Source organism: Polypterus senegalus, chromosome 12 (assembly GCF_016835505.1).
Source record: "Polypterus senegalus isolate Bchr_013 chromosome 12, ASM1683550v1, whole genome shotgun sequence".
In the NCBI taxonomy this organism is placed as follows: domain Eukaryota; kingdom Metazoa; phylum Chordata; class Cladistia; order Polypteriformes; family Polypteridae; genus Polypterus; species Polypterus senegalus.
This window is the reverse complement of record NC_053165.1, coordinates 86,774,698-86,801,031: the sequence shown is the minus strand read 5'-3', so window position 1 is coordinate 86,801,031 and position 26,334 is coordinate 86,774,698. Positions and strand designations below refer to the sequence as shown.

Sequence of the window (26,334 nt, the reverse complement as noted above, 5' to 3'; positions counted from 1 at the left end):
GTGAGCGTTACATGGGCAATGGTGTAGATGCATCTTGCATAAAACACCAGTTTATTTGGGTTGTAAAAGTGTCAATGGCATTAGTGGTAAGGGTTACTTGGGCAACGGTATAGGGGTCTATTACGTGAACGTCAGACTCAAGCATTACCCAGAAAACGGTGTAGACGCATCTTGCGCAAGACATGAGGTTTTCTTGAGTTGTAAAAGTGCCAACAGCATAAGTGGCGAGCGTTACCCATGCAACGGTGTGGATGCGTCTTGCATACAACCCGAGGTTTACTTGGGCTGTAAAAGTGGCAACAGTGTTAGTGGCGAGCGTTACTCAGACAGCGGTATAGGCGTGTCTTGCATGAATACCAGGCCCGAGTGTTACCCAGGCAACGGAGTAGACGTGTCTTCTCGTAGCCTCATAATGGCATCTCGTAAGAAACGCTTCTCATCAGCCGTGATAATAAGGTGAATCTATCTTCAGGCCGTGAAACTGAAAAGGGATTCTGGTGAATCGGGAAGTGGCGCTCGCATGACTCGCACGTGTGCTGTTCATATTATTATTATTTCTATTGTTATTATACTTTGTGCACTTCTGTACTTTTAGTGCTTTGCACGTTTCACAGTAGAAAGACGAGATTTAATAAAAATGTCATTTTCCGAGCTAAAAAATGCAACACTTTTTACACAATTTTTTGAGGAAAAATGTAACGTTAAGGAGGTTAAGTGTTTTGGCAGCACTGTGCAATTTGTTTCTCTGTTTCTAAGTGAGCTTGTTTTACCATTGGGGGGCGATTTGCATTGACTGGTAGTGGACCCTCAACGAATTTAAAAAGGGCAAAAGAGGGTGGCGGGACCGTAAAAGTAAGTTTGGGAAACGTCCGCATAAGGGAAGATGGTGTGGGTTTACGGAAATTTCGCCCCCTACATTTTGCCCTAGCATATTGTGCCCCCTCTACTTTTTGCCTCCATGATATTTCTCCCCCATCCATCCATCCATCCATCCAGTTTCTAACCCGCTGAATCTGAATACAGGGTCACGGGGGTCTACTGGAGCCAATCCCAGCCAACACAGGGCACAAGGCAGGAACCAATCCCGAGCAGGGTGCCAACCCACCGCAGGACACACACAAACACACCAAGCACACACTAGGGCCAATTTAGAATCGCCAATCCACCTAACCTGCATGTCTTTGGACTGTGGGAGGAAACCCACACAGACACGGGGAGAACATGCAAACTCCACACAGGGAGGACCCGGGAAGCAAACCCAGGTCTCCTAACTGCGAGGCAGCAGTGCTACCACTGCGCCACCGTGCCGCCCCTCCCCCACCCCAGTAACTTCTAATACCCACACCCAGACTTAATAAAGTGAATAATCATTCTCAGCATTCAAAACTGACTTTCCTAATTTAAACATTCTTGTAGCAAAATGATAAAAAAAAGTTAGCAATAGTGCATCACTTAAATGATACACTCTGTAAACATATATACATTTTTATTTCGATTAAACGAATCCAAACGATTTTACAATGGAACACTTTGATCTGCGAGTCGTATAAGAACACTACCTGAGTGAACTTTATTTATTTTCAATGTTGAGTAAGGTTTATTAAATTTTTAATTGCAATTATGGATACGTACATAAATACCGGGGCAAAATATAGTGATGGTGAAAAATGACTGGGGGGCAACTTATCCAGACGCTGACGTTGTGGGCCGAATGCATGAGAATTAGCCATGTGGAGCATCCATCCATTAACCAACCCACTATATCCTAACTACAGGGTCATGGGGGTCTGCTGGAGCCAATCCCAGGAAACAAACCCTGGGCAGGACACCAGCCCACCGTAGCCATGTGGAGCAGCGGCGATCTAAATGAGCATTAAAGGGCCCCCCAAGAGTCAGAAACATAGACGACCCTGTGAAGAAAATAATAGTATAATATGTATATATTATATAAATTAGTTATTATACTAATATATAATATTAGTTACAGTGGGCTGGCGCCCTGCCTGGGGTTTGTTTCCTGCCTTGCGCCCTGTGTTGGCTGGGATTGGCTCCAGCAGACCCCCGTGACCCTGTAGTTAGGATATAGCGGGATGGATAATATTAGTATAATAATAATAATAGACTTATTACGGTGGCAGTTTCTAGAACCTTATTACCCTGTCGTTTTCCATTCGCCCTTGTCGCCTCAACTCCGTCGGCCGTTAAATCGACGCATGACCGTATAAAAGTGCATTCATAATGTATTCAGACCCCTTTACTTTCGTAACCTTTTGTTAAGTTGCAGCCGTGCACTCAAATCGTTTTCTGTTCATTTTTTCCCTTCTCATCCCTTCATCTTCGGGCCGAGGAGACGTCAGTTTAGAACGAGACCACCAAGACAACCTTTGGCTTTTAATGAACTTCTCCTGTTTTTTTTTTTTCTTTTTTATGGATTATCTATTGCCGACTAAAGATGGCTGATTTATTTATTTATTTATTGATTTCAAGAAGATTGCCTTGCACTTTTTGCACTGTAAGCGCCTTTGCGCTGTTCCTCGTCTCCCTGTCATGCTATGGCGACAGTCAGGCTGCTGGGGCCAACCCGGACCGTCACACAAAGGTGGCAACATAGCAAAATCTGAAAAAGTGAAAAGTTTCTAAATACACTCTTAAGTCCCCACCTTATAAAACCATTAATAATTATAATAAAAGTAGATGCAGAATCCTGAACATTTTAAAGGACGAGCATTAGCTGAATGTAAATGTCTATTAATGTTAACAGTATGTTCTTTAATTCCAACATATGTTTAACATTAAAAAAAATCTATTGTGCTATGCAAAAAAACAGATGCCGTTATCCCGTGTATGAGAACCCTGCGCTCGACCAGGGCCCATATTCAGACCCACCTTGATTTTCCATGATCGAGATGAGTAACATATTCCCTGGAAATCAAAAGGCCTGGCTAACGGCTCCTAGTTTATTACAGATCACTAGGGGACCAAACAGCCCCACATCTTTAACTTCCAGAACTGTAGCACGGATTTCCTGTATCTAGAGAAATGTAGCAATGGAAAGCTATTTTTTTCTTTTTTTTAGAATTATTAAATATCAAGTAAAAGCAAATAGCATTAGAACCAAGCAAAATAAATACTTGTTAATGGAGGAGCACAAATTTTGTTTGACAAGTAGTTTCCACACATCTGCTTCAAGGCCATGCTGTCAATGGGGAGGACTTTCTTTATATCAACATGATGGGTGAAAAATAAGGGAGGTTTAAATGGAGACAATGAATGGATATGTAATGACTTAAAAATAGTTGGTCTAATGTGGCGATCAATAGAAAGCCCCCATATAAAAGATATAAGCTTTAATTTTGTGAGAAAAAAAAAAAATCATTTATAAAATCTAAGAACATTTTGGGTTTTCTATTTGTAAATCATTTAGATCACTTTTACAGAGCTCTGTTTTCACTTTGACAGTAAAGACTCTTTATTTTCTGTTCATCGGTGTAAAAAAGCCAAATGAAATAACTGAGATTTAGTGCTGTATAACAATCAAATGTGACAACTTTCAAAACGCTGTGCCGCAATAAAGTGCACTGAGTCTTTGAGGCAGTAAAGCTGCACATGTAGCATGGCATAAAAGCACAACCGATAAAGGCAACAACGGGAAAAGATCAGCTTGTTTAGCAAAGGCAGGAGTCCAGTTAAAAGAAGAAGATGGTTGTGGTGGGCACCTGCAGCTAAGGTGGTCTACAGGACTGATAGCTGCACTACCTACGTAAGACACAGTGAGATCTAAATAATCACTGTGGACCTCGTGTCTCTGTTATGTGCTGTTTGGTATGGGATTTGTAAAAGCAGTGTTAATGTGTGGGATGCGCCATCTGTTGGAATGAAAAATGCAATGCATGTGTCTCTGTTTTATGCGACTTGGTATGGGATTTATTAAAGCAGTATTAATGTTTGTTATGCACCATCTGTTGGAATGACAGATACAATGCATACAGTATGTATCTGTTATATGCCTTTTATTTTTATTTTTTTAATGTCCAATTAATCCCCAAGGCCAAACTGTCTTTTTCTTTCGCATGATCTTTGGGGGTCAGAGCACAGAGTCTGTTTGACCATAGTGATCACTGCTTGGAAAGTTTTTAGTTGAGACAAATATAAACCTTTTACCTCAACTATAGCGACTGCCATTGAAGAGGTATGTCTGTTGAGGAGAACATAAAATTTTCAAAATGAGAGAAAAGGAGACTTGGAAAAGGAACTGAATGTCTAATTACAAAAAGAAAAGACAACTCACCTTTTAAAAGCACGTTCATTAATAATAAAAGCCACTGTGTGGCTGACAGTGATTGTAGTTTCATGCTTTTTAAGCATTCATTGAACAAACAATTGAGAAGGAACGATTGAGAATAAACGAGTAAGAATGAATGAATGAGAAAAAAACGAGTAAGAAAGCAAGAATGAGAATGAACAAGAAAGAGCGAGTGCAAACAAATGAGAAAGAACAAGTAAAAATGGGAATGAATAAGAGTGAGCGCAAATGAACGACAGAGAAAAAGATAAAATGAATGAATGAACAAATGAGAGAACAAATAAAAAAGAAAGAAAAAACATGAGAAAGAACAAGTAAGAAATTATGAATGAAAAAGAGCAAGAGCAAATGAATGAATGAGGAGAAAAAGAAAGAGAATGAACAAACAAATGAAAAACAACAAGTAAGAAAGAACAAATAAGAAGAGGTGAGTAAGAAAGTAAAAATGAGAATGAAGGAGAAAGAGCGAGTATGAACGAATGAGAGAGAGAGAGAAAGAATGAGACCAAACAAGAAAGAATGAGTTGGAGATCGAGAACAAATGAGAAAGAGCGAACGCAAATGAACAAATAAGAGAGATAAAGAGAAAGAATGAACAAGCAAACGAGAAAGAATAAATAAGAAAGAAAAAATGAATGAGAAAGAACAAGTAAGAAAGTATGAACAAAAAAGAGCAAGCGCAAATGAATGGATGAATGAGAAAGATAAAAAGAAAGAGAATGAACAAACGAATGAAAAACAACAAGTAAGAAAGAAAGAAGGAATGAGTTAGAAAGTAAGAATGAGAATGAAGGAGAAAGAGTGAGTGCAAACAAATGAAAGAGAGAGAGAAGAAAGAAAGAACAAGTAAAAATGAGACCGAGCAAGAAAATGAGTTGGAGATCGAGAACAAATGAGAGAGAGAGATAAAGAGAAAGAATGAATGAACAAACGAGAAAGAACAAATAAGAAACAGAACAATTGAGAAAGAACAAGTAAGAAACTATGAATGAAAAAGAGCAAGCACAAACAAATGAATGAAAAATACAAAAAGAAAGAATGAACAAACAAATGAAAAACAACAAGAAAGAAAAAGAACGAATGAGTAAGAATGAGAATGAAGGAGTAAAAGTGAGTGCAAATGAACAAACAACAGAGAGATAAAGAACGAATGAGTAAGAGTGAGACCGAAGAAGAAAGAATGAATAGGAGAGAGAAAGAGCGAGCGCAAACGAACGAATGAGAAACTAAATGAAAATAGCTTTGACCTGTGAAGAGTAAGTGTGCGACAACTCTTGGTAAAACACCAGGAGGCCGAGTTGTTTCGTGCTGACATACTGACGGGCCAACGTGACTATTGCAGTAGGTGCCCGGTATATGAAGCACACCTCTTAACACAACTTCACTTGGGCTTTCTTTACACAGCAAAGGTTTGCTTTCATTCTTTTTGAATTTGGGAGTTTTGAACTTTTATTTAATTTTTTTTTCTGTATGGTAGTTCATTGCACTCCTTTAAGGATTTACAACTGGAAGGTGATGCTAAATGTATCGACTGTATATTAAATCCGTATCCTCACTACAATCCGTTTAAAATGCATTACTGGTAAGTCCACGAAAACAACAGCCACAGACATATTTTAAAAGTCATTTTTTGGTTTAAGATTAATTTCATTTTAAACGTGTTTACTGTCAGCGTCTTCAAACGAATCTGAGACTTACCCAGCGTTGCAGTAGCCCGGGCCTGCTGCAGAGTTTACTTTAATGTAAACAGTAATTTGAGGCCTGTTGGGCTATTTATTTAATATGAATCATCTTTTTTGTTTTTTTCTTATAAACTGTGAGGAAACTGCAGTTGAACTCGCTGCAGCTGAGAGACTGACCACCAATTACAGCTCGTCAGAGTCACTTGAGGTCGTCTGTAAAAACTAAAAACAAAAGTAAATTTGTCTGACAGGAGTTTTCCTTTACCCCGAGATCCAAGAAAATAATCAGCGTTGTGAGTGCCATGGGCACGTCGAGGGGCAGTTTCAGGCCACGGGCTTACTTTTTTCTTGTTTTTTTTTTTGTTTTGTTTTGTTGCCCTTTTTAATTGTGAAAATTCCAATTAGCAAAGTCCCACAAAGTAAAGCCCCATGTATCATGTATAATCGGCGTTTAGTCTTAGCAAAACGCTGGTGGTAACCACTAAAGTAGCTAATGGTGATCCAAACCAAGAGAAATTTCCTCCAAACCACAAACATACACTTGGCCTTGGCTCAAGTTATATAAAGAACATTTTTTCCTCTTTGTGTATTTGGCAGCAGTCGGACTCTCTCAGCTGTGGTTCTGGGTAATTTCTCTAAAGCTGGCGCCATGTCTTGAATTTGCAGCCTACAACTTGAAGAATAATATCCATTAAGTGTTTTTAACGGACTTGGTGCTTACTTAATATATCATGTTTTAACTGTGCCTAATGTACACTTTGAAAAGGCCTTACCGAAAACAAAGGCAATCATCCCACTGATGTACAGCAAACGTTTATCGTCTTTTTATGATTTAGTGAAATGTCTTAATAGGGGAAAAAAGAAATCACAAGCTGCCTCTTGAGAGGGCCCTCCGTGTATCACTTACAGCATCTGTGTGCCCCTGAAATGAAGTGCCAAACCACGGGGACAGCAATGTTTTCAGGGTTTGATTTCCTGCAGGCGTTTACATTTATACTCAAACGAAAACTTCAACAGAATTGATGAATTAAAGTTAAAATGTTGGGGTGAAAAACACACTTCTCCCTGATTTCCCCCTCTTCTCAAGATTCAAGAGTATTTATTGTCATTTCATCCATGTACAGTAGTATAGCATACAGTGAAACAAAGCAACGTTCCTCCAGGACCATGGTGCTACATAGAACACAGGACAACGAAGAATCCACAACACATAACATATATATGATTCACTAAGGCAAGACACCCATGAAAAGCACGCCCCTTCACTAAGCCGCCGACAAGTAAGACACCTATGGCGCACGCAGGAAGGAGCCACGCCGGAAGTGAATCGCCATATGCTGCGTGTAAAACGGTTTGGGATGGGTATCCCATGGGATTCTTAAAACAATCCTTTACAACTGAGGTTAAAACACAATGAAGTAAGCAGTCTTTAAAAACCGAGTTTTCGGTCACGACCTACTGCATGCACCATAGCAAACTGTTTTACACGCTACATACAGCAATTCGCATCCGCGACAAACATGCGTCTTCTTAGATGCTCCTGCAGGAACACGGAAAGTCTATGCAAGTCTCAGGTGCATCTGGACTGTACAAAGACGACAACGACTCAAGTGACGAGTTGGAGGTGGGCACATGAGCGATGGCGGTCCGCCAGTTTTCTTCAGTCACGGACGATTGTGTGTTGGTTCGTTCGGTGCATTGTTACAATGTTGCTTTTCTTGCTGATTTATTACATTACCGATTTTTCAAATGTTAATTTTCTCCCTGTGCTTAAAAATCATTAAAAAACTGGCCTGATTACGTGGCGTATGGTACGCCGCGGGTTGGCTAGTAACATATAACGAGGTGCATGGTGTCTCCACCATGTAAGTAAAGTGCATACTGCTGACTTTTCTGTAAGGAGATTTGTAGACATTCTGGTCATACTGTGGTTCCTCCCCCCATAACGTTTGGGACATTTGGCGTCCCAAGGGTTTGTGATTCCTCATTTGGGTTTCATTGCTTCATAAGACTCCTCGTCTTGCCTTTAGCCCTTAACCTTTTGTCTTCTTACTGTATATAATATGCTGCCATGGCTGTCCGTTTGCCTGTCCAGGATTTTAAATTACCTGTAGCTTGCAATCCTTTTGATCTATTGGCCTGAAATTTAGTACACATATACAACAACAACATTTATTTCTATAGCACATTTTCATACAAATAATGGAGCTCAAAGTGCTTTACATGATGAAGAAAGAGAAAAAAAGGACAAAGTAAGAATTAAAATCAGAGAACACTAATTAACATAGAATAAGTAAGGTCCGATGGCCAGGGAGGACAGAAAAAAACAACAAAAAAAAAACTCCAGACAGCTGGAGAAAAAATAAAATCTGCAGGGGTACCAGGCCACGAGACCACCCAGCCTCATCTAGGCATTCTACCTGACGTAAATGACCTCAATCAGTCCTCATGGTCTTCAGGGTTCTCATGGAAGGACTTGATGATGATGGTCACATGGACTTCTGGCCTTTAATCCATCAATGTCGGGATATCACGGTGCTTTGATTAGGTGGTGGTGGCGCAGGTCGCCACCACAGAAAACCAGAAAAGAGCAGAAGAGAAAGTAGGGGTTAGTACGGATTATGGAGCCACCATGAATAGTAATGATAATTAATTGAATATGCAGAGCATCAGGATTAAACTAAAATGAAGTTATTAGAAGCCATGTTAAAGTAATGTGATTTTAGCAGTTTTTTTAAAGAGCTCCACCATATCAGCCTGGTGAATTCCTATTGGCAGGCTATTCCAGATTTTAGGTGCAATACAGCAGAAGGCCGTCCGCCCGCCTTACCACTTCTTTTAAGTTTAGCTCTTAGAATTCTAAGCAGATCCTCATTTGAAGATCTAAGGTTACGATTTGGAATATAAGGTGTCAGACATTTCGATATATAAGATGGAGCAGATTATTTAAGGCTTTGTAAACCATCAGCAGTATTTTAAAGTCAATTCTGAATGACACAGGTAACCAGTGTAGTGACATCAAAACTGGGGTGATGTGCTCGGATTTTCTTTTCCTAGTTAGGATTCTAGCAGCTCCGTTCTGCACTCGTTGCAAACAATTGATGTCTTTTTTGGGTGGACCTGAGAGGAGTGCGTTACAGTAATCTAGTCGACTGAAAACAAAAGCGTGAACTCGTTTCTCAGCATCTTTCAGTGATATAAGAGGTCTAACTTTTACTGTTTCTCAAGTGAAAAAATGCTGTCCTAGTGGTCTGATGAATATGTGATTTGAAATTCAGGTCACAGTCAACAGTTACCCCTAAATTCTTACTACTGTCCACTTTCTGGGTGATGATTTTTATTACTCTTTTTATTTTATTTTATTGTAGAATCAGCTTTCGGCAGCAGGGAGACCATGCGGCGCTTGTGTACAGTTAAATCATTCTTAAGGCAGATTGAAGTGAAAAATTAAGAAAAACGTACTAAGTAATTGCAACACAAAAACTGACTTAATCAGTTTTCACGCCTAAAGATGCCGACGGATGAAGAGAAGAAGCGGGCCGCTAGGGTGGAGAAAAGAAGAGCTGCTCAGGAATCAGCAAGCGCATCAACCTCTGAGCAAATGAAGGCTAAACGTACAGAGAAAGAGTCTGAAAACTAGGAATGCTCACGTCAAGTGGATTCACTGCACGTTATCGTTATAGCAGTGCGCCATTACTGGTGTAAGAATAATGTGCTCACGGTTTATTTTTGTCTCTTTTTATAGTTACGTATAGCTTTTGACCTATTTATGGATAGTTATTTATAAAGTCTGTAAGTAGAAAAGCTTCTTAATTAATTTGTCATTCCGCGTACCTACAGTGCCCTCCATAATGTTTGGGACAAGGACACATTTCTCCTTGATATCCCTGTCTGCTCCACAATTTAAAATTACAAATCAAACCATTCAGACATTGTGATTAAAGTGCACATCACAGACTTTCATTTAAGGGGATTTGTAGACAGTTCAGTCACACTGTACCAAACTAGTCGTCCCCCAACCCAATTTTGGGCGGAGTTTCGTGTGACATCATCACGCCTCCCACGTAATCACATGAACTGACTGTCAACGCAGTACGTAGAAAACTAGGAAGACCTCCAAAAAGCGCTTAAGAAAACATGCATTATATAATTGAGAAGGCAGCGAAACAATAAGAAGCGAGCGAGTGACATATACTACCATATTCATGAGTGCTGCTACCTCGGAAAGAAAGCACGGTGTAAACCTAAACTTTAAATTAAGTTCATAGACAGGCTACCGCTGACGTTTCTCATGCCCACAGGTAATGCGGGATACAAGGTTAATGAGAGGGCAGGATATAAACGAGTTTTGATCACTTTGTAACTAAGTTAAAATTGTAGGTGAAGGGTGTGCTTATGCAAATTCGAGACTGTGTTTGTGGGGATTGACAGTTAAAGGCGGGTGGGGAGTCACGTCATCATCTCCCTCCCACCTCATTTCGCTCTGAGCTCAGCTGCAGCTACGCCGTCTTCGAAGCAACTTCGTCAGACTGCCACCAAATACTCACAGAAAAATCCACAACTTAATACACACGCTGTCTCTAGAGTTTCTCCACACTGAATCCTCCAGGCACTACTTACAAAAGGTCACATTGACAATCGTGTTACGTTATTTTTAAAATCTTTCCTTTTCTTAGCACAAGCACAGCTGAGAAGCTTCGATGCATGTGCTCCATAACGTTAAAAATAATGCATTTAATCACACTTTGCATTACAAGCAAAGGGAGCTTTTGTCAATGCATGATTTCCTGGTACATCGATTACATTGATCAGCGCATCCCGATTCATTTTACCCTCGCACCACCTTAGTTTGAGAAGAAGTATGAAAAAATATGAGGTTAACACAGAAAAACAGATCACCAATTCAAGCTTTATGAATAATCGATTCGCCATCAATAATTGTTTTGGTAAAGCCATCCTCCTTCCATTTTATAATTTTTCCGCCACTAGCCATGATTAAATGAGCGGTAAAAAGTAAGAGCAAAGCGAGGGTGACTTATTTAGGCAGGCATATATATGACAGCAACACTCATGACAATGTCAATCATGTTACGTTATTATTAAAATGTTTCCTTTTCTTTTCATTACTTCTTTAACACACTACTTCTCCGCTAGGCGCTGGTATTTTGCTATATATATATATATATATATATATATATGAATTACCTCCAAAAGCGCTGAGACTTTTGATATCATGAGCGTGTGTACAAAACTGGGGTCTCCTGCCCAGCAAAAGTCGAGCAGCCAGCGCGTGCGCATAGCTGTGCCGGCCTTTGAGACGCTGACTGCGCTTCTGCCTTAAGTCAAAGTGAGCACTTTTAATTTTTTTCATCCTCCCCCTGCGCTATAGCCCAGACAAGTGCAAACACGGGACCCCTTTTCTACACCACGGCAAAATAATATTAAGGCGATTCACACTTTCTTTTGCACGTATACGATTATGAGGTCCTCAGCTCGGATTATGAACACACGCATACGAGTGGAGGACTCACAGTGCCATCACAGCCGATTAATGGCGGGGACGTCTCACCAGTCTACACAAGACCCACCGCGACTGTCCCCAAAAGGCGATCATAACGTCAGCGAACACATCTCTCTATACTATATAAAAGAAAAAGGCAACTTTCCTTTCTTTACACCTTTTTTCCTTTTATCCCAAACCAAAGCCTTTCTCTCTTAACACTGCAGAGGACACAAAAATAATTTTCTTTAATTGCCGGTAAGGCACATTACCAGAGGCACAAATTTGAGCGTTCACATAGAAAATGTAATTTCTATACCACAGCCGTCGTGTAGCGCCTTTCAAAAGGGATCTACTACCGAGAGATGATCCATATACATTTTAGCTGCTGTTAGTTACTTACCTGTTGTGTTACACAGTCTTTAAAATGTAGTTTACCGCAACCACTCCAGTAGTGCTCAATGTACCTGTACTTCTTAAAACGTTAATGTTTTACTGTTTAATAACTTATAGACTATATTTTATTATTTTTCCCTTGCACTCAGTGACCAAAGCTATACACACACATATAGAAACATACACACAAGTATATGTATGTGTATATATATGTCTGTATGTGTGTATATATATATATATATATACACACACACCCCTATCTAGATTATATATATATATATATATATATATATATATATATATATATATATATATATATACACATACATACATACATACACACATATATATAATTTGTGTGTATGTATGTATGTGTGTGTATATATGATGTAGATATATATATATGAATGAATCCCAATTTGACTCTCCTAATAATTGGGATTCAGAGCTAAGAATGTAATACTATACTCCGATTGTCACCCTGTCAGTTAAGACAACCAGTCACCATGACGTTACATCAGAGGCTTCATGTCGGGCGCTGACGTCGGAGGTTTGATCCCCACAAGAGGAAACAAAAAGTGGGTACACCTGATGAGCCCCAAATAGGGTGAAAGACATGTTGTGTACTTTTGTCACTATTTGATAGGTACTCTTATAACATATATAAAGAGACAAGGCGTCTGTGTGTCTGGCATCTGTGCCCCTCCTCGGGCGTAATGTCGTCCAGCATTCACAAGAAGGTGGGAATGTCCAATGAACAAAAGCAAGTGGCGAACGTCTGTGCATCACGTCGTCCAAAACAGTACTGAAGAGAAATGTAAGGGCTAGAATGTCCATTGAAAAATAAGAAGGGGGAGTTCAGGCCTATCCGGTGAAGAGAGGTTCACAAATGCATGACACGATCGAAACAAACAGACTTACCATTAAGCCCCTTTCTTAATTAGCCCACCTGGTTAACGTTTTGTGATGAATTTCTCGAAGGAGCTGCTGAGTGTAACCAGTAGAGGGGATGTGAGCATCTGTTAAGGGTGACCCTTGGGGACCTTCTACAGGAAGTGCTTTTGTCACAGCCCTTCTGGGCTAGGATACAGGATATGCATGAGGGATTATGTATGTCAAGTGACCTGAGAGCACCAGGATTTACCCCGGAGACGCAGGGCACTGTTGCTGGGGAAAAGAAAATCAAGTCTGCCCTGTTATACCAGTTACCACCATGACTGTCACCAGGAGAAGCAGATGGAAACTGAGTGAGCTTTTAGGTTTATAGATTTGTGAGCCTCTCTGCTCATTTAGCATGTGCCGCCTTATCTACTACATTTAACATGGCACTGCATAATATTAATAAATGGCCTACTCACTTTTTAAAGTTATCATAAGCACCTCATTTTTTTTCTGAATGAACAGCTAGTAAATCTAAAAGCTTTAAATATTTTAAGTTTCAGTTCAATTTAATCTGCTCTTTTGCTCATGAGCCCAGCATGTTACTCAGTTACTGTAAGTCCATTAATTCAAACGTGATCTTGGAGGTCACACAGATATACAGTACATACACACACACATATATATATATATATATATATATATATATATATATATATAGTGAACACTGGCCCCGGCACAGACAGACGGACAACATATTTTGCACCCGCACACCGTTTGTTTACACTATATACAATTCACAGTCAAAAGTCACGTGCACTCTCAACCCCAGTGCCTCTTGCACCGAATTCCCCAAGTCCAGGGCCCACAGTCTCTGTGCCTTTGCTCTGGCCACCTCCTGTCCTCTCTCGAGCTCCGTCCTACTGCCTCCCGACTTCCACCAATGACTGGGGGGAGGCGGCCCCTTTTATGGGAACCCGGATGGGCTCCAGCTGCTTCCCAGCAGTTAACGTTGGCCACACCCCTGTGTGGCAGAAGTGCCGGCTGCGCACCCGGAAGCTGTCCGTGTGTCCCCTTTCGTCTTCCCCGGGCTCCCGGGATCAATAGGCACTGGGGCGCCGCCTGGCAGTGGCCACGGGTCCCTACAGGGCTGGGCTTCCAAGCCCTCTACCCGAGGCCTCCTGCATAACCAGGACGGACGCCCCCTCTCGGTCTGGAGGAGGCACACGCCCTCCTCTGGTCCTCCAAGCGTCCCGGCCGGGCTCCATCCCCGGCCAAAGACCACACGGGATAAACCGGCATCGGGGCGCCGCCTGGTGGTGACCACAGGTCCCTACAGGGCTGGGCTTTCAAGCCTTGTACCCGTGGCCCCCAACATAACCAGGACGGACGCCCCCTCGCAGTCTGGAGGAGGCACAAGCCCTCCTCTCCTCCTCCTGGGCGTCCCGGCCGGGGACCACAAAATATATATATATATATATATATAAATATATATATATATATATATATATATACACATATATATATATATATATATATATATATATATATATATATATATATATACACATATATATATATATATATACATACATATACATACATATATATATATATATATATATATATATATATATATATATATATATACATATACATGTGTATATGTGTGTTATATATATATATATAATATATATAACTCCTCCTCCACTTAAACAGAAATCAGGTCAAAGCAGGAGTTACACTAGCAGGTTTGACCATTTATACTGATCCCACACCTGCAAAGCATGCACTACACTAGCAGGTTTGACCATATATATATATCTGTGTACATATATATATATATATATATATATATTTTTTTTTTTGTGGGTATTTTTTAATGCTTCAGATCCTATTTGTCACACTCCTTCCATTTAAAGATCTCTTTCAGATGATAACCATTACAATGAAAGATCCCGGGGTTGTTAAAATACTTGTGCTTTGACAGTAAATATGCATATAAGGACTAAATAGCACAGTATCATTTTATTCTGTCTACATTTACATTTGGGTATAAATTACTTTTTATTTTTTTTCCTGCTGACTTTGTTTCTTTAAGTGCTTATTATTACTTTTAAATTATATTTTTTTTTCTGCATTTCTGTCATAAACAAGATGACAGTAATTCCTTATAATGGGATAATGGAAGACACTGGAAAGTGGCTCGATGTTCTTGCTGTATTCATTTGTGGTATCAGTTAATATTGGTTAGGAGTGTCTTTGGTGTGGTGGTTCATAATGCATGTGTGGCAACACAGTGAGTGGCCACATTATTAGGCACACTTCTTTTACTGAAAGATGGTGTCATATTTTTCCTTGGGACAACCTAAATTGGCACGGTATGGACTCGGCCATGTTTTAAAAGTCTGGTACTAGGGTGGTGGTCTTTGGATTAGATACCTGATATTCGTTAGCTGGTTAGCTAGTTGGCTAGTAAGTACTTTATTTTTCCCATGAAAAAATATGAATATAAACTAGGGGGCCCCACCCCCAGTTTTGGTTTACTGGATAAACAATTTAAGAGATTGTTATTTTCATGGGAATTGTTACATATGTATTATTTTCACTTTTACTTGAAAACAATATTCGTCCTTTATTTCCTGCATCGGGTGTGGTTAAATCTCTTTCTCGTATAACGCTACCCGCGTTGTGAAGGGGTTGTCTGAACGCACGCTAAAGAGATGTGGTCAGTTCAGCTGCTGTCTTGCTGCTGCTGGCAAGGGTTAGGGGGTGTGGTTTGAGACCTGAATGCATTAAAAGGAGATACACTCGGATCATCTGCTGGCTTGCTGCTGCTGGCGAGCTGCGTGTTCTGCTTCTGATTGTTTTAAGGGCTGGGAACACCTGAAATGTGTCTGCCAAAAGCATTCCAACAACTGCGAGGTTAGATGTCCGTGAACTTGTTTTAAATTGTTTGTAAGTAGGGCGTGACGTGCAAAAGTCACCGTCTCACGGGTTTTGCTTCCTAAGGTTGTAATGTGTAGTCTCGCATGTCGACAAAGTGTCTCTCCGAGATGATCAAGTCTCGATCGCTTCGCTCAACCCCCCTGGAGATACGCTATTCTCCTGCCACTTCGCGTCTTTCCCGCTCACGTTGTGAAGGGGGGGGGGAGCTGAACGCACGCTAAAGAGATGCAGTCGGTTCAGCTGCTGTCTTGCTCCTGCTGAGCTGCGTGTTCTGCTTGATGCACTGCAGATCGCCACCACAAAAAAACAGATTGTGGAGCCACCATGAATAGTTATGATAATTAATTGCATATACAGAGCATCAGGATTAAACTAAGATGAAGTTATGAGAAAGCCATGTTAAAGTCGTGTTTTTAGCAGTTTTTTTAAAGTGCTCCATTGTATTAGCCTGGTGAATTCCTTTTGGCAGGCTATTCCAGATTTGAGGTGCATAACAGCAGAAGGCCATCCGCCTCACCGCTTCTTTTAAATTTAGCTCTTGGAATTTTAAGCAGACACTCATTTTAAGATCTAATGGAGTGTAAGGTGTAAGACATTCCAAAATATAAGATGGAGCGAGATTATATAATTCCCATATAACTACTTAGTACATTTTAATACTGTTTATTTTTTTTGTTGTTGTTGTTTAACCAAATTTAGTTTCTTAATTTCTATATTGTTCCCAAAACAGAGAATCTGGGAAACAACAGTTCACTTAATTAGCCGAGGAGTCCAATTAAAAAAACAGAAGCTGGTTGGAACAAAACCTGCAGCCACAGGGGGTCCCAGCCTTAGATAAAAGTATGTAAGAGTTTATAATAAACTAAGCAAACATTAAACTCTGAGAAGCACAGTACAGTAGTTACTATTAACAGCTCCAAATATCCACAGAGCAAAAGTTAAGTTTAAACATGTAATAATAATTCTTTACATTTATGTAGCACTTTGCTGACTTCTCTAAGTGCTCTCCACACAAGGAGGACATGATAAGCTTAAATAGAGAAATAATAAATGAAGTCACAGTGAAGATTACAGTCAGTGTAGTGGTCAGGAGCTCCACATGGGTCACGTGTAAGTGTGTGGCTGATGCACAGGTTCAGCTCAATCTCTTATAGGAAGGGGCATTAGAAATAGGCTGGTTGCTTTGGGGTAGTGCAGGCATGCAGGGCTCTGAGGTGCCTGCCAGTGGGGGCACGCGATTTAAAATGCTATGGCCAGTGTGGGTTGGATCTTCACAGATGTTCTTTGCCTTTTGGCTGCAGCAGGTAGTAAAGATGGCAAGCCAAGTGCCAGTGATTCTCTGAGCCGTTTTAATGATATGCTGGAGGGGTCTTCCTGTTCTCAGAGGTGTGCAGCCAGAGTACCCCTCTGTAATGCAGGCTCTGCGGTCCACCTGTAGAAGTTAAGCAGTAGCCGTTGTGGGCTCCACAGAAAGTGAAGACCTTTTCTCGGCCATCGCTGACGTGTTTGTTGGCCAGGACAGTCCTGCCTGATGTAGCCTCCCAAGAATCTGAAACTGAAACTTGCTTGATGAGAGGTGTGCACTAACGAGGGACGGATACCCTTGATTTATTTTTACTTTCTCGTATACAGAGAGCATTGTAAGCACCCAGAAATTTACCTGCCTGACTTTCTCGTATACGAAGTATAGGGAAAGTATTGGAATCGTCCAAAAATTGCATTTTGAGATTTTGATGAGTCTCGATGTTTTAGACCTCCCTGAGTCCGAAAATACCATTTTTGGAATTATGTCTGTGTGTAAACACGATAACTTGAGTACGCTTTGGCTTCGGTCAACCAAATGTTGCTTGCGTGTTTTAGGTACAAAGCATAGATTTCTATCAACTTTTGGGCTATTTCTGTTAACCAAAAGTGGTACTTTACCTTTTATTCAACTTTACTTTTATAATAATTGTTCAATATATTATTAATTTGATTTGATTGGTTGTTGATGATGGTTCTTTAATGTACATAATATAATTGTCTTGTGGTATGCTCCTCAAATGTCCATCCCCATATCTGAGTTATTACAGACGTTGTACTACCATTTATATATTTTGTGATAAAAACTAACTTTGCATTGGGCTGTCTGTGGTCCTGACTGATGACTGACGCCGCTGCTGACTCGTGTGCAATTGTTGGGCCCACATTATGAGTTCTTTAATAATTTACAGAGCTTTATTATTGTCTTTTGACATAAGGAGAGATGATTGCCTGTAATCACTATACATAAATGAAGAGTGCCTACTTTATTATTCAAAATCTCAAAGAGACTAGAGTGTGCCATATAAGTGTACAGAACTAAATAGCTTCATTTTTTTAGGCAGTGACGTGATTAACAGCAAAAAAAAAATATATATATATATTTTTTTTTAATTTTCTCTGTAAGTAACGCTAGTCTTATTTCAGTTCTACCAAGCTAGTGAAACATTTTGGTTTACACAGGCATGCATTATTAAGGAACTGTTGATTGTTGGGTTAAAATTAAATCATTAATCTAGATATGTGCATTATATGATTATAATAAAAAGGATTACTTGAATGCTTCTTTTGTAAGTGGAATAAAATACAAGGGTGTAGATCAGGGGTCTCCAACTCCAGTCCTGGAGAGTTACTGCAGGTTTTCATTCTAACCCTTTTCTTAATTAGTGACCAGATTTTGCTGCTAATTAAACTCTTTGCCTTAATTTTAATTGATACACAACTTAAGACTCAGGCCCCTTAATTATTTCTTTTTTCCTTAATTAATAACCAAACAATATTAAGACACAAAATGAACCAACACATAAACAACAACCTGCGTCCATCACACAATAACTGAAAATAAAAGAAAGGTGGAGGCCTCAGTAATGTTGATCTGCTCAGGTCCACACGTTCTTAAAAAAGAAAATCAACAAGTTTTAGAAATTTCTGCCATGGCAGAATGAGTGCCATGGAATTAAATAACGGGTTTAATTAGCAGCGAGAATTGGCTTCAAGTTAAGAAACTGAATGAAGTTTGAGGCCCCAACTCAGTTGGTCATCTGTTGGCTCACGTTTAAGGGAAAAAAGAATCAACTCAGCAGTTTAGAGTCTCAAGAAAAGTCAATTAAAATAAAGGGAAATAGTTAATTAGCAGCAACAACTGGTCACTAATTAAGAAAAGAGTGAGAATGAAAAACTGCAAGGGTTCATTTACTTTAATTGCTGCAGAATATCTGTAGGTTTTAACCTATTAGTTATTCTCTGTAATATTCTAATATTTCCTTTGTTTCAGTTTTGGCCAACCTAAACTTTAAATCGTTAAACCTCTGGCAGTTGACAACTTATCTTTTTACCATTTTAGGTCATTCATTGCATTTCATCTGATTACATTTGAAGAAAAACTGGAAAAAGTGAGGTGTTCTAAAACTAGTGACTGGTACTGCATCTTCTTAAGAGGTCTCCCGAGATGTGAAGGCCAAAATTTAATTGTCCAAGCTGTGTTTCTGCTGCATTTTTAGACAAAGTGTGCAGTTTTGCTCCTTAAAGGATACGTCTAATACTATTAAGTTGAAGTTATTTCTTCACAGTCGCGGTATATATTAGTATGCCATATAAAATTGTGATCTAAAGTGAAGCATATTTTATAAATTATAAAAGAAATAGTTAGCCTGTCCTTGTGTTTTATAATGGAGTGAATGGGTACCGGGGTCCCATTGTGAAAACAGTCTCAAAACGAAACAAATACTTTCATTTTTCAAGCCAGAAATGTCAGTCAGTCACTATTCAACCTGCTATATCCTAACACAGGGTCACAAGGGTCTGCTGGAGCCAATCCCAGCCAGCACAGGGCGCAAGGCAGGAACAAACCCCGGGCAGGGCGCCAGCCCACCGCAGGACAGAAATGTTACTAAGTATTTATTGGTGTCTTGAGATTGTCCTTTGAATTGCAGTTAAAGCTTCTGTTCCCTCGGCTCAGGGTCCTCAGGTTAAACTTCAGCCCTGTCACTGTCGATATCTAGTTTCTATTTTTTATTATTATTATGTTTTTAATAATTCTGTTTTTTTATTTCTAAATAAAGGGTAGTTGAATTGTCATTTTCATCTTGTTTCGGAAATGTGCCTTAACTCTTTGAGGGCTGAATATTTTTTCTGAAAAGCAACAGTTTCACACAGAAATCAACATAAAATGTCTGTTGCTGCATGCTGTGGCAGCTAGTTTGACAAGAATGTGCAGCAGGCTTGCTGCCAAGCTGTCTTCACATGGCTGAGGCATTGCAATCTGGTTTCTTCTACCTCTTATCATTTTTAAGTGGCACTCCTTCCTCCGTGGCAAACATTGCCATAGGCATATCAGCTACATGAACCCCATTCAGCACCATGATTAGCTGGGGACCAGTCAACTGAAGCTGGAACCTCGCATTCATTTTCGATCACTTGTATCAAAATTGGAGTCCAACAAGTCATAGTCCAGTTCAGAGATAATAGGCAAAACGTCGTCCACGCAGGAGTTTGCTTTATGCTTTATGCATTCATTTTGATCTCTCGCTAGATGTCAGTGCCATTTTTGCTGCTGTTTGTGCCTTGCTACTCACACAAGCGCAGGAAATCTCGAGTCAAACCAATGAAGCTAACTTTCCTCCTAGCAACGAGAGTCCAGCTAAAACATAACGGTTGGTTTTGTCACAGTTTGCAGTCGATTACCATCGTCAACTCCTCCTTTTGACAAAAGTCGACATCAGCCCTGAAAGAGTGAATATACAGTAGCTGCTTTATAGCGCCCCATGTGCACGGCTGCCTCAAGCAAACAGACTTATTAGCTCAGCACAAGCAGACCATAATGGGTACACTACACCTGTGCCACTCACCAGAGCAGCTGCCCATTCAGCTGCGCTCCCCCTTAGTGGCTAAACCCTGTGAGAATATGGCAGCCGCCCAAACCAGCTCCTCTCATCACTATACTTTGGATATGTTATCATGGAGATGCCTATGTTTGTTGTTTCGTTTCGCCTGTGCTGTGCTTCCTGTTAAGTGTATTGTTGATATGAGTGTTGTGTATAGAAAAGAATCGGCCCCCTTGACCTGTGAGGTTAGTGATGTTCATATTTACTTATTTATTTATTTATTTCAGCATTTTCTGACTGTATTCTTTCCTTCACAGGTATCGGCGGATTGCAAGAATACGTGTTGAAATCGGCAACTTTGTCGAGTTCACCTGCCTGTCCTCCCTTCAATGCTCTCAACTTTGAAGCGGCTCCTATCGTTCGAGTGGCCGTTGAGCCGAAGCATCCAAGTAGGTTTCCATCTTAATTAAGAGATTAATTAGTGAAACACGTGGACCTGCGGTCCTTAAATGAAGGTGGTTCTTATAGAGCAAGCTGAGCCGTTCCATGTTGGCGACACTTTCTTTTGTTTTCACCATGAAAAATTACAGCTTGACATCGATCACATGGGTGATGTGGCTTTCCTAAGCAGTGCTCGTTTGTCGCCATTCATTTCTCTGTTTTTGTTGTCCCACGTGGCTGAGAGCCTTTTGTGTCTGCCTGCTGCTCAGCTTCTGTATTTTAAGTGCCTTCTGTGATGTGCTTGATGCTCAGCAGGTGTTGTCGGTCTTCTTCCTTTTTTCCTCATATTTCAGAGGTGTTCATCTCATTCAGCGATCAGTAAACACAATACTTAGACTTGATTGTGGATTCCAAAAACGTATGTAGAGTATCTCACAAAAGTGAGTACACCCTCACATTTTTGTAAATATTTTACTATATCTTTTCATAGGACAATACTGAAGATATGACAATGTAAAGTAGTCCGTGTACAGCTTGTATCACAGAGTATTCAGACATTAATGTCTAAACTGCTGGCAACAAAAGTGAGTACAGCCCTAAGTGAAAAATATCCAAATTGTGCCCCGTTAGCCATTGTCCCTCCCTGGTGTCATGTGACTCATTAGTGTCACAAGGTCTCAGGTGTGTTACATTTGGTGTTCTTGCTCTCACACTCTCTCTCTCTCATATACTGGTCACTGGAAGTTCAACATGGCACCTCATGGCAAAGAACTCTCTGAGGATCTGAAAAAAAAAGAATTTTTGCTCTCCATAAAGATGGCCTTGGCTATAAGAAGATGGCCAACACCCCGAAGCTGAGCTGCAGCACGGTGGCCGAGACCAAACAGCGACAGGTTCAACAGGACGGGTTCCACTAAGAACAGGCCTCGCCATGGTCGACCAAAGAAGTTGAGTGCAGTGCTCAGCGTCATATCCAGAGGTTGTCTTTTGAAAATAGACGTATGAGTTGGAGGTCAGCCTGGCAGTGCTCAAACCATATGCCTGCCGCACACGGCATCAAATTGGTCTGCATGGCTGACGTCCCAGAAGGAAGCCTCTTCTAAAGATGATGCACAAGAAAGCCTGCAAACAGTTTGCTGAAGACAAGCAGACGAAGGACATTGATCACTGGAGCCACGTCCTGTGGTCTGATGAGGCCAACATAAACTTATTTGGTTCAGATGGTGTCGAGCGTGTGTGGCGGCAACCAGGTGAGGAGTACAAAGACAAGTGTGTCTCACCTACAGTCAAGCATGGTGCTGGGAGTGTCATGGTTTGGGGCTGCATGAGTGCACTGGGTAGCTACAGTTCATTGAGGGGACCATGAATGCCAACATGTACTGTGACATACTGAAGCAGACCATGATCCCCCTCCCTGGGCTACAGGGCAGTATGCCAACATGATAATGATCCCAAACACACCTGAGGGTAAAGGTGCTGGACTGGCCAAGCATGTCTCCAGACCTAAACCCTATTGAGCATCTGTGAGGGGGGCATCCTCAAAGGCAGTGTTTCTCAAATTCGGTCCTGGGGACCCCCTGTGGCTGCAGGTTTTTGTTCCAACCAGATTCCTAATCAGTGACAACACCAGATAACACTGAGCTCATTTAATTAGCTGATATTTTTTTTTTATTCGACATTCAGATAAGCATAGCAGCATGATTTTTACATTTATAAGACATTTATAAATATTTCTGCTTTTGCTAGAGATTTAAATGCTTAACTTTCTTTTGTTGATTTCATTATACTTTGCCCTTTCTCTGTGCAGTTTTTCCCCTTTCATTGTATCTTAATAATGACAATTTAAAATGAGCAGAGCAGACACCCAGGCAAACAACACTGAATAATCAAAGGCTACAACTACTTTAGCATCAGACCCACTAAATCATGGATTAATTAAATAATTAGAACACCTTGAAAAGAAGAATGAATGTTAAAAAAAAAAACATTATTCCTATATAACTGCTTGGTACATTTTAATTTTTTTTTTTTTAGCAAACTTAGTTTTCTAATTAATATATTGTTCCCTAAACACAGGACTTGGGAAATATCAGTTCGCTTAATTAGCCCAAGAGTTCAATTTAAAACAGAAGCTGGTTGGAACAAAAACCTGCAGCCACAGGGGGTCCCCAGGACCGAATTTGAGAAACACTGCTCAAAGGGAAGGTGGAGGAGTGCAAGGTCTTTAACATCCACCAGCTCTGTGATGTCGTTATGGCAGAGTGGCAACCTGTGAAGCTCGTGTGAACTCCATGCCCAGGAGAGTTAAGGCAGTGCTGGAAAATAATGGTGGCCACACAAAATATTGACACTTTGGGCACAATTTGGACATTTTTCATTAGGGGTGTACTCACTTTTGTTGCCAGCAGTTTAGACATTAATGGCTGTGCGTTGAGTTATTTTGAAGGGACAGCAAATTCACGCTGTTATACAAGCTGTACACAGACTACTTGACATTGTACCAAAGTGTCATATCTTCAGTGCTGCCCCATGAAAAGATATAATAAAATATTACTGTAAAATATATACTGTATAGTGTCCTGGAGGAGCTGCTCATTTGCTGTATTGTAAGCACCTTCTGCGATGCACTTGTTGCTCGTCAGATGTCGTCAGTCTTTTTTGTCCTCCTCCTCCTTCTTGCGGAGTTGTTCATCCCATCCGATGAATCAATGAACACAATAGTTAAACCTGATTGTGAATTCCGAACACGTATGTGCCGTGTCCTGGAGGGAGCTGCTCAGTTGCTGTATTTTGATTTGTGGGTTCAGTTAGTCTCTTCTCATTAACATGGGAGCAGCAGAGGAGGCCCTGGCTTGTAATAAGGAGGTCTTTTCACTGAATTACTGCTCGATTTATGCTGTGCAGTGTCTTGATGTGAATTATTCTTCCTTTCAGCTTCTCCCATTTGCGACTGGTAAAAGACATATATGACATTTTTTCAAAAAGGAAGCATTATTGATCTTAATGAGTGTTTTACTTAACTGCTTTCTTTGTTTTTATTGATGTTTGCATTCTCTACAGCCAGAGGTAGAGTTGCACGATTCTTGACTTAAAGCTGTTGTTTTTTTTTTTATGCCACTTTTGCTGACCAGATTTGAATCGCAGTAAATATTATATGCTGCTGGTAATTCACTTTCGTAAGTTGATAAAATGTCCCATTTGTTTCCTTGTCTGCACTTTTCTGCCTTATTAGAGCCCTTTCCAGCTGTGTGTCCTGATTTATTTTGGTGATTGTCAACACGAGTAGTAACTACAGCATGTTGTTTATTTGAATTGCCGTCTCACGGGGGACCCGCAGTGCAGAACTTCCTGTTTCTGTTGTAGTCACGTCTGCCTTTAAATAGTTCTATTCACAGCCTCGCGTGCTCAGACAAACTCTGGATGGGTTTTGTCAGAATTATATACAGTATATATACAGTAGTTCGGCTCCAATTGAGTGTGCCTTAAACGTGGAAAAAAAAAAGCTCTTGTCCATTTTGGCTTCACACTCAAGTCATTAATAACCTTGACGTGTTTCTTTACCTGTGCCCAGTCATTGGGAAATGAGGACATCACTCTGCAGAAATGATTGAGTTAGACGGCGTATACACAGGGGACTAAAAGTGGCGAGCATTTTACATTTTTTTTCAGCTACTTCAACAAAGAGTCAGTTATCACATTTGTGTGACTTACATCATCATAAGTCATTTTCAGAAATAACAGCAATAATAAAATGCAACTACACATGTTCACAGACTACATTAAATGCGTGCTTTTTAACAGTAAAATATCAATATTATTTACTTAAACGAATACTCCAGCCAATTATACAGTCATATAAAAAAGTTTGGGAAGCCCTCTCAGCCTGCATAATAATGGACTCTCCTTTCAACAATAAAGATAACAGTGGTACGTCTTTCATTTCCTAGGAGTACTGCGGTGTTTTCCGAACAAAGATTTTTAGTGAAGCCGTATTTAGTCGTATGAAATTACATCAAATGTGAAAAACTGGCTGTGCACGAATGTGGGTCCCCTTGTCATTTTGATGATTTGAATTCCTGTCACTGCTCAATGCTGATTATTTACAACACCAAATTGGTTGGATGAGCACGTTAAGCCTTGAACTTCATAGACAGGAGTGTCCAGTCATGAGTGGTACAAGATATTTAAGGTGGTCAATTGCAAGTTGTGCTTCCTTCCCTTTGACTCTCTTCTGAAGAGTGACAGACAGCATGGGATCCTCAAAGCAACTCTCAAAAGATCTGAAAACAAAGATTGTTGAGTCTCCTGGTTTATGGGAATGCTACAAAAAGCGATCTCAGAGGTTTAAACTGTCAGTTTCAACTGTAAGGAATGGAATCTGGAAATGGAAGGCCACAGGCACAGTTACTGTTAAACCAACCCAGCAGGTCTGGCAGGCCAAGAAAAATACAGGAGCAGCATATGAGCAGGATTGTGAGAATGGTTACAGACAACCCACAGATCACCTCCAAAGACCTGCAAGAACATCTCGCTGCAGATGGTGTATCTGTACATTGTTCTACAATTCAGCACAATTTGCACAAAGAACATCTGTATGGCAGGGTGATGTGAAAGAAGCCCTTTCTGCACTCACGCCACAAACAGAATCGCTTGTTGTATGCCAATGCTCATTTAGACAAGCCAGATTAATTTTGGAACAAAGTGCTTTGGACTGATGAGACAAAAATGGAGTTATTTGGTCAAAACAAAAAGTGCTTTGCATAGCAGAAGAAGAACAGCACATTCCAAGATAAACACCTGCTACCTACTGTCAAGGAGTGGGGCCCTTGTTAAAGTCGAGGGTCCGATGAATTCAACCCAATATCAACAAATTCTTCAGGATAATGTTCAAACATCAGTCACAAAGTTGAAGTTACGCAGGGGTTGGATATTCCAACAAGACAATGACCCAAAACACAATTCGAAATCTACAAAGGCATTCATGCAGAGGGAGAAGTACAATGTTCTGGAATGGCTGTCACAGTCCCCTGACTTGAATATCATCGAAAATCTATGGGATGATTTGAAGCAGGCTGTCCATCAAATTGAACTGAACTGGAGAGATTGTGTATGAAGAATGGTCAACAATACCTCCACCCAGAATCCAGACACTCATCACAGGCTATAGGAGGACAGCGTCTAGAGGCTCAAAGGACTAAGTATTGATGTCATATCTCTGTTGGGGTGCCCAAATTTATGCACCTGTCTAATTTTGTGATCATGCATATTGCATATTTTCTGTTAATCCTATAAACTTAATGTCACTGCTGAAATCTTACTGTTTCCATAACGCATGTCATA

General features: G+C 40.4%; 1 protein-coding gene across 2 annotated transcripts in view; it reads left to right on the top strand.

The window, feature by feature from the left end:
* efl1 (elongation factor like GTPase 1) overlaps positions 1-26,334 on the top strand; it is a 203,804-nt gene that overhangs the window by 117,516 nt on the left and 59,954 nt on the right. For both annotated transcript variants that reach the window (XM_039772771.1, XM_039772770.1), the window contains exon 16: positions 20,871-21,002. In XM_039772771.1, the coding sequence (XP_039628705.1) occupies positions 20,871-21,002 (132 nt within the window). The remainder of the gene's footprint in view (positions 1-20,870; positions 21,003-26,334) is intronic.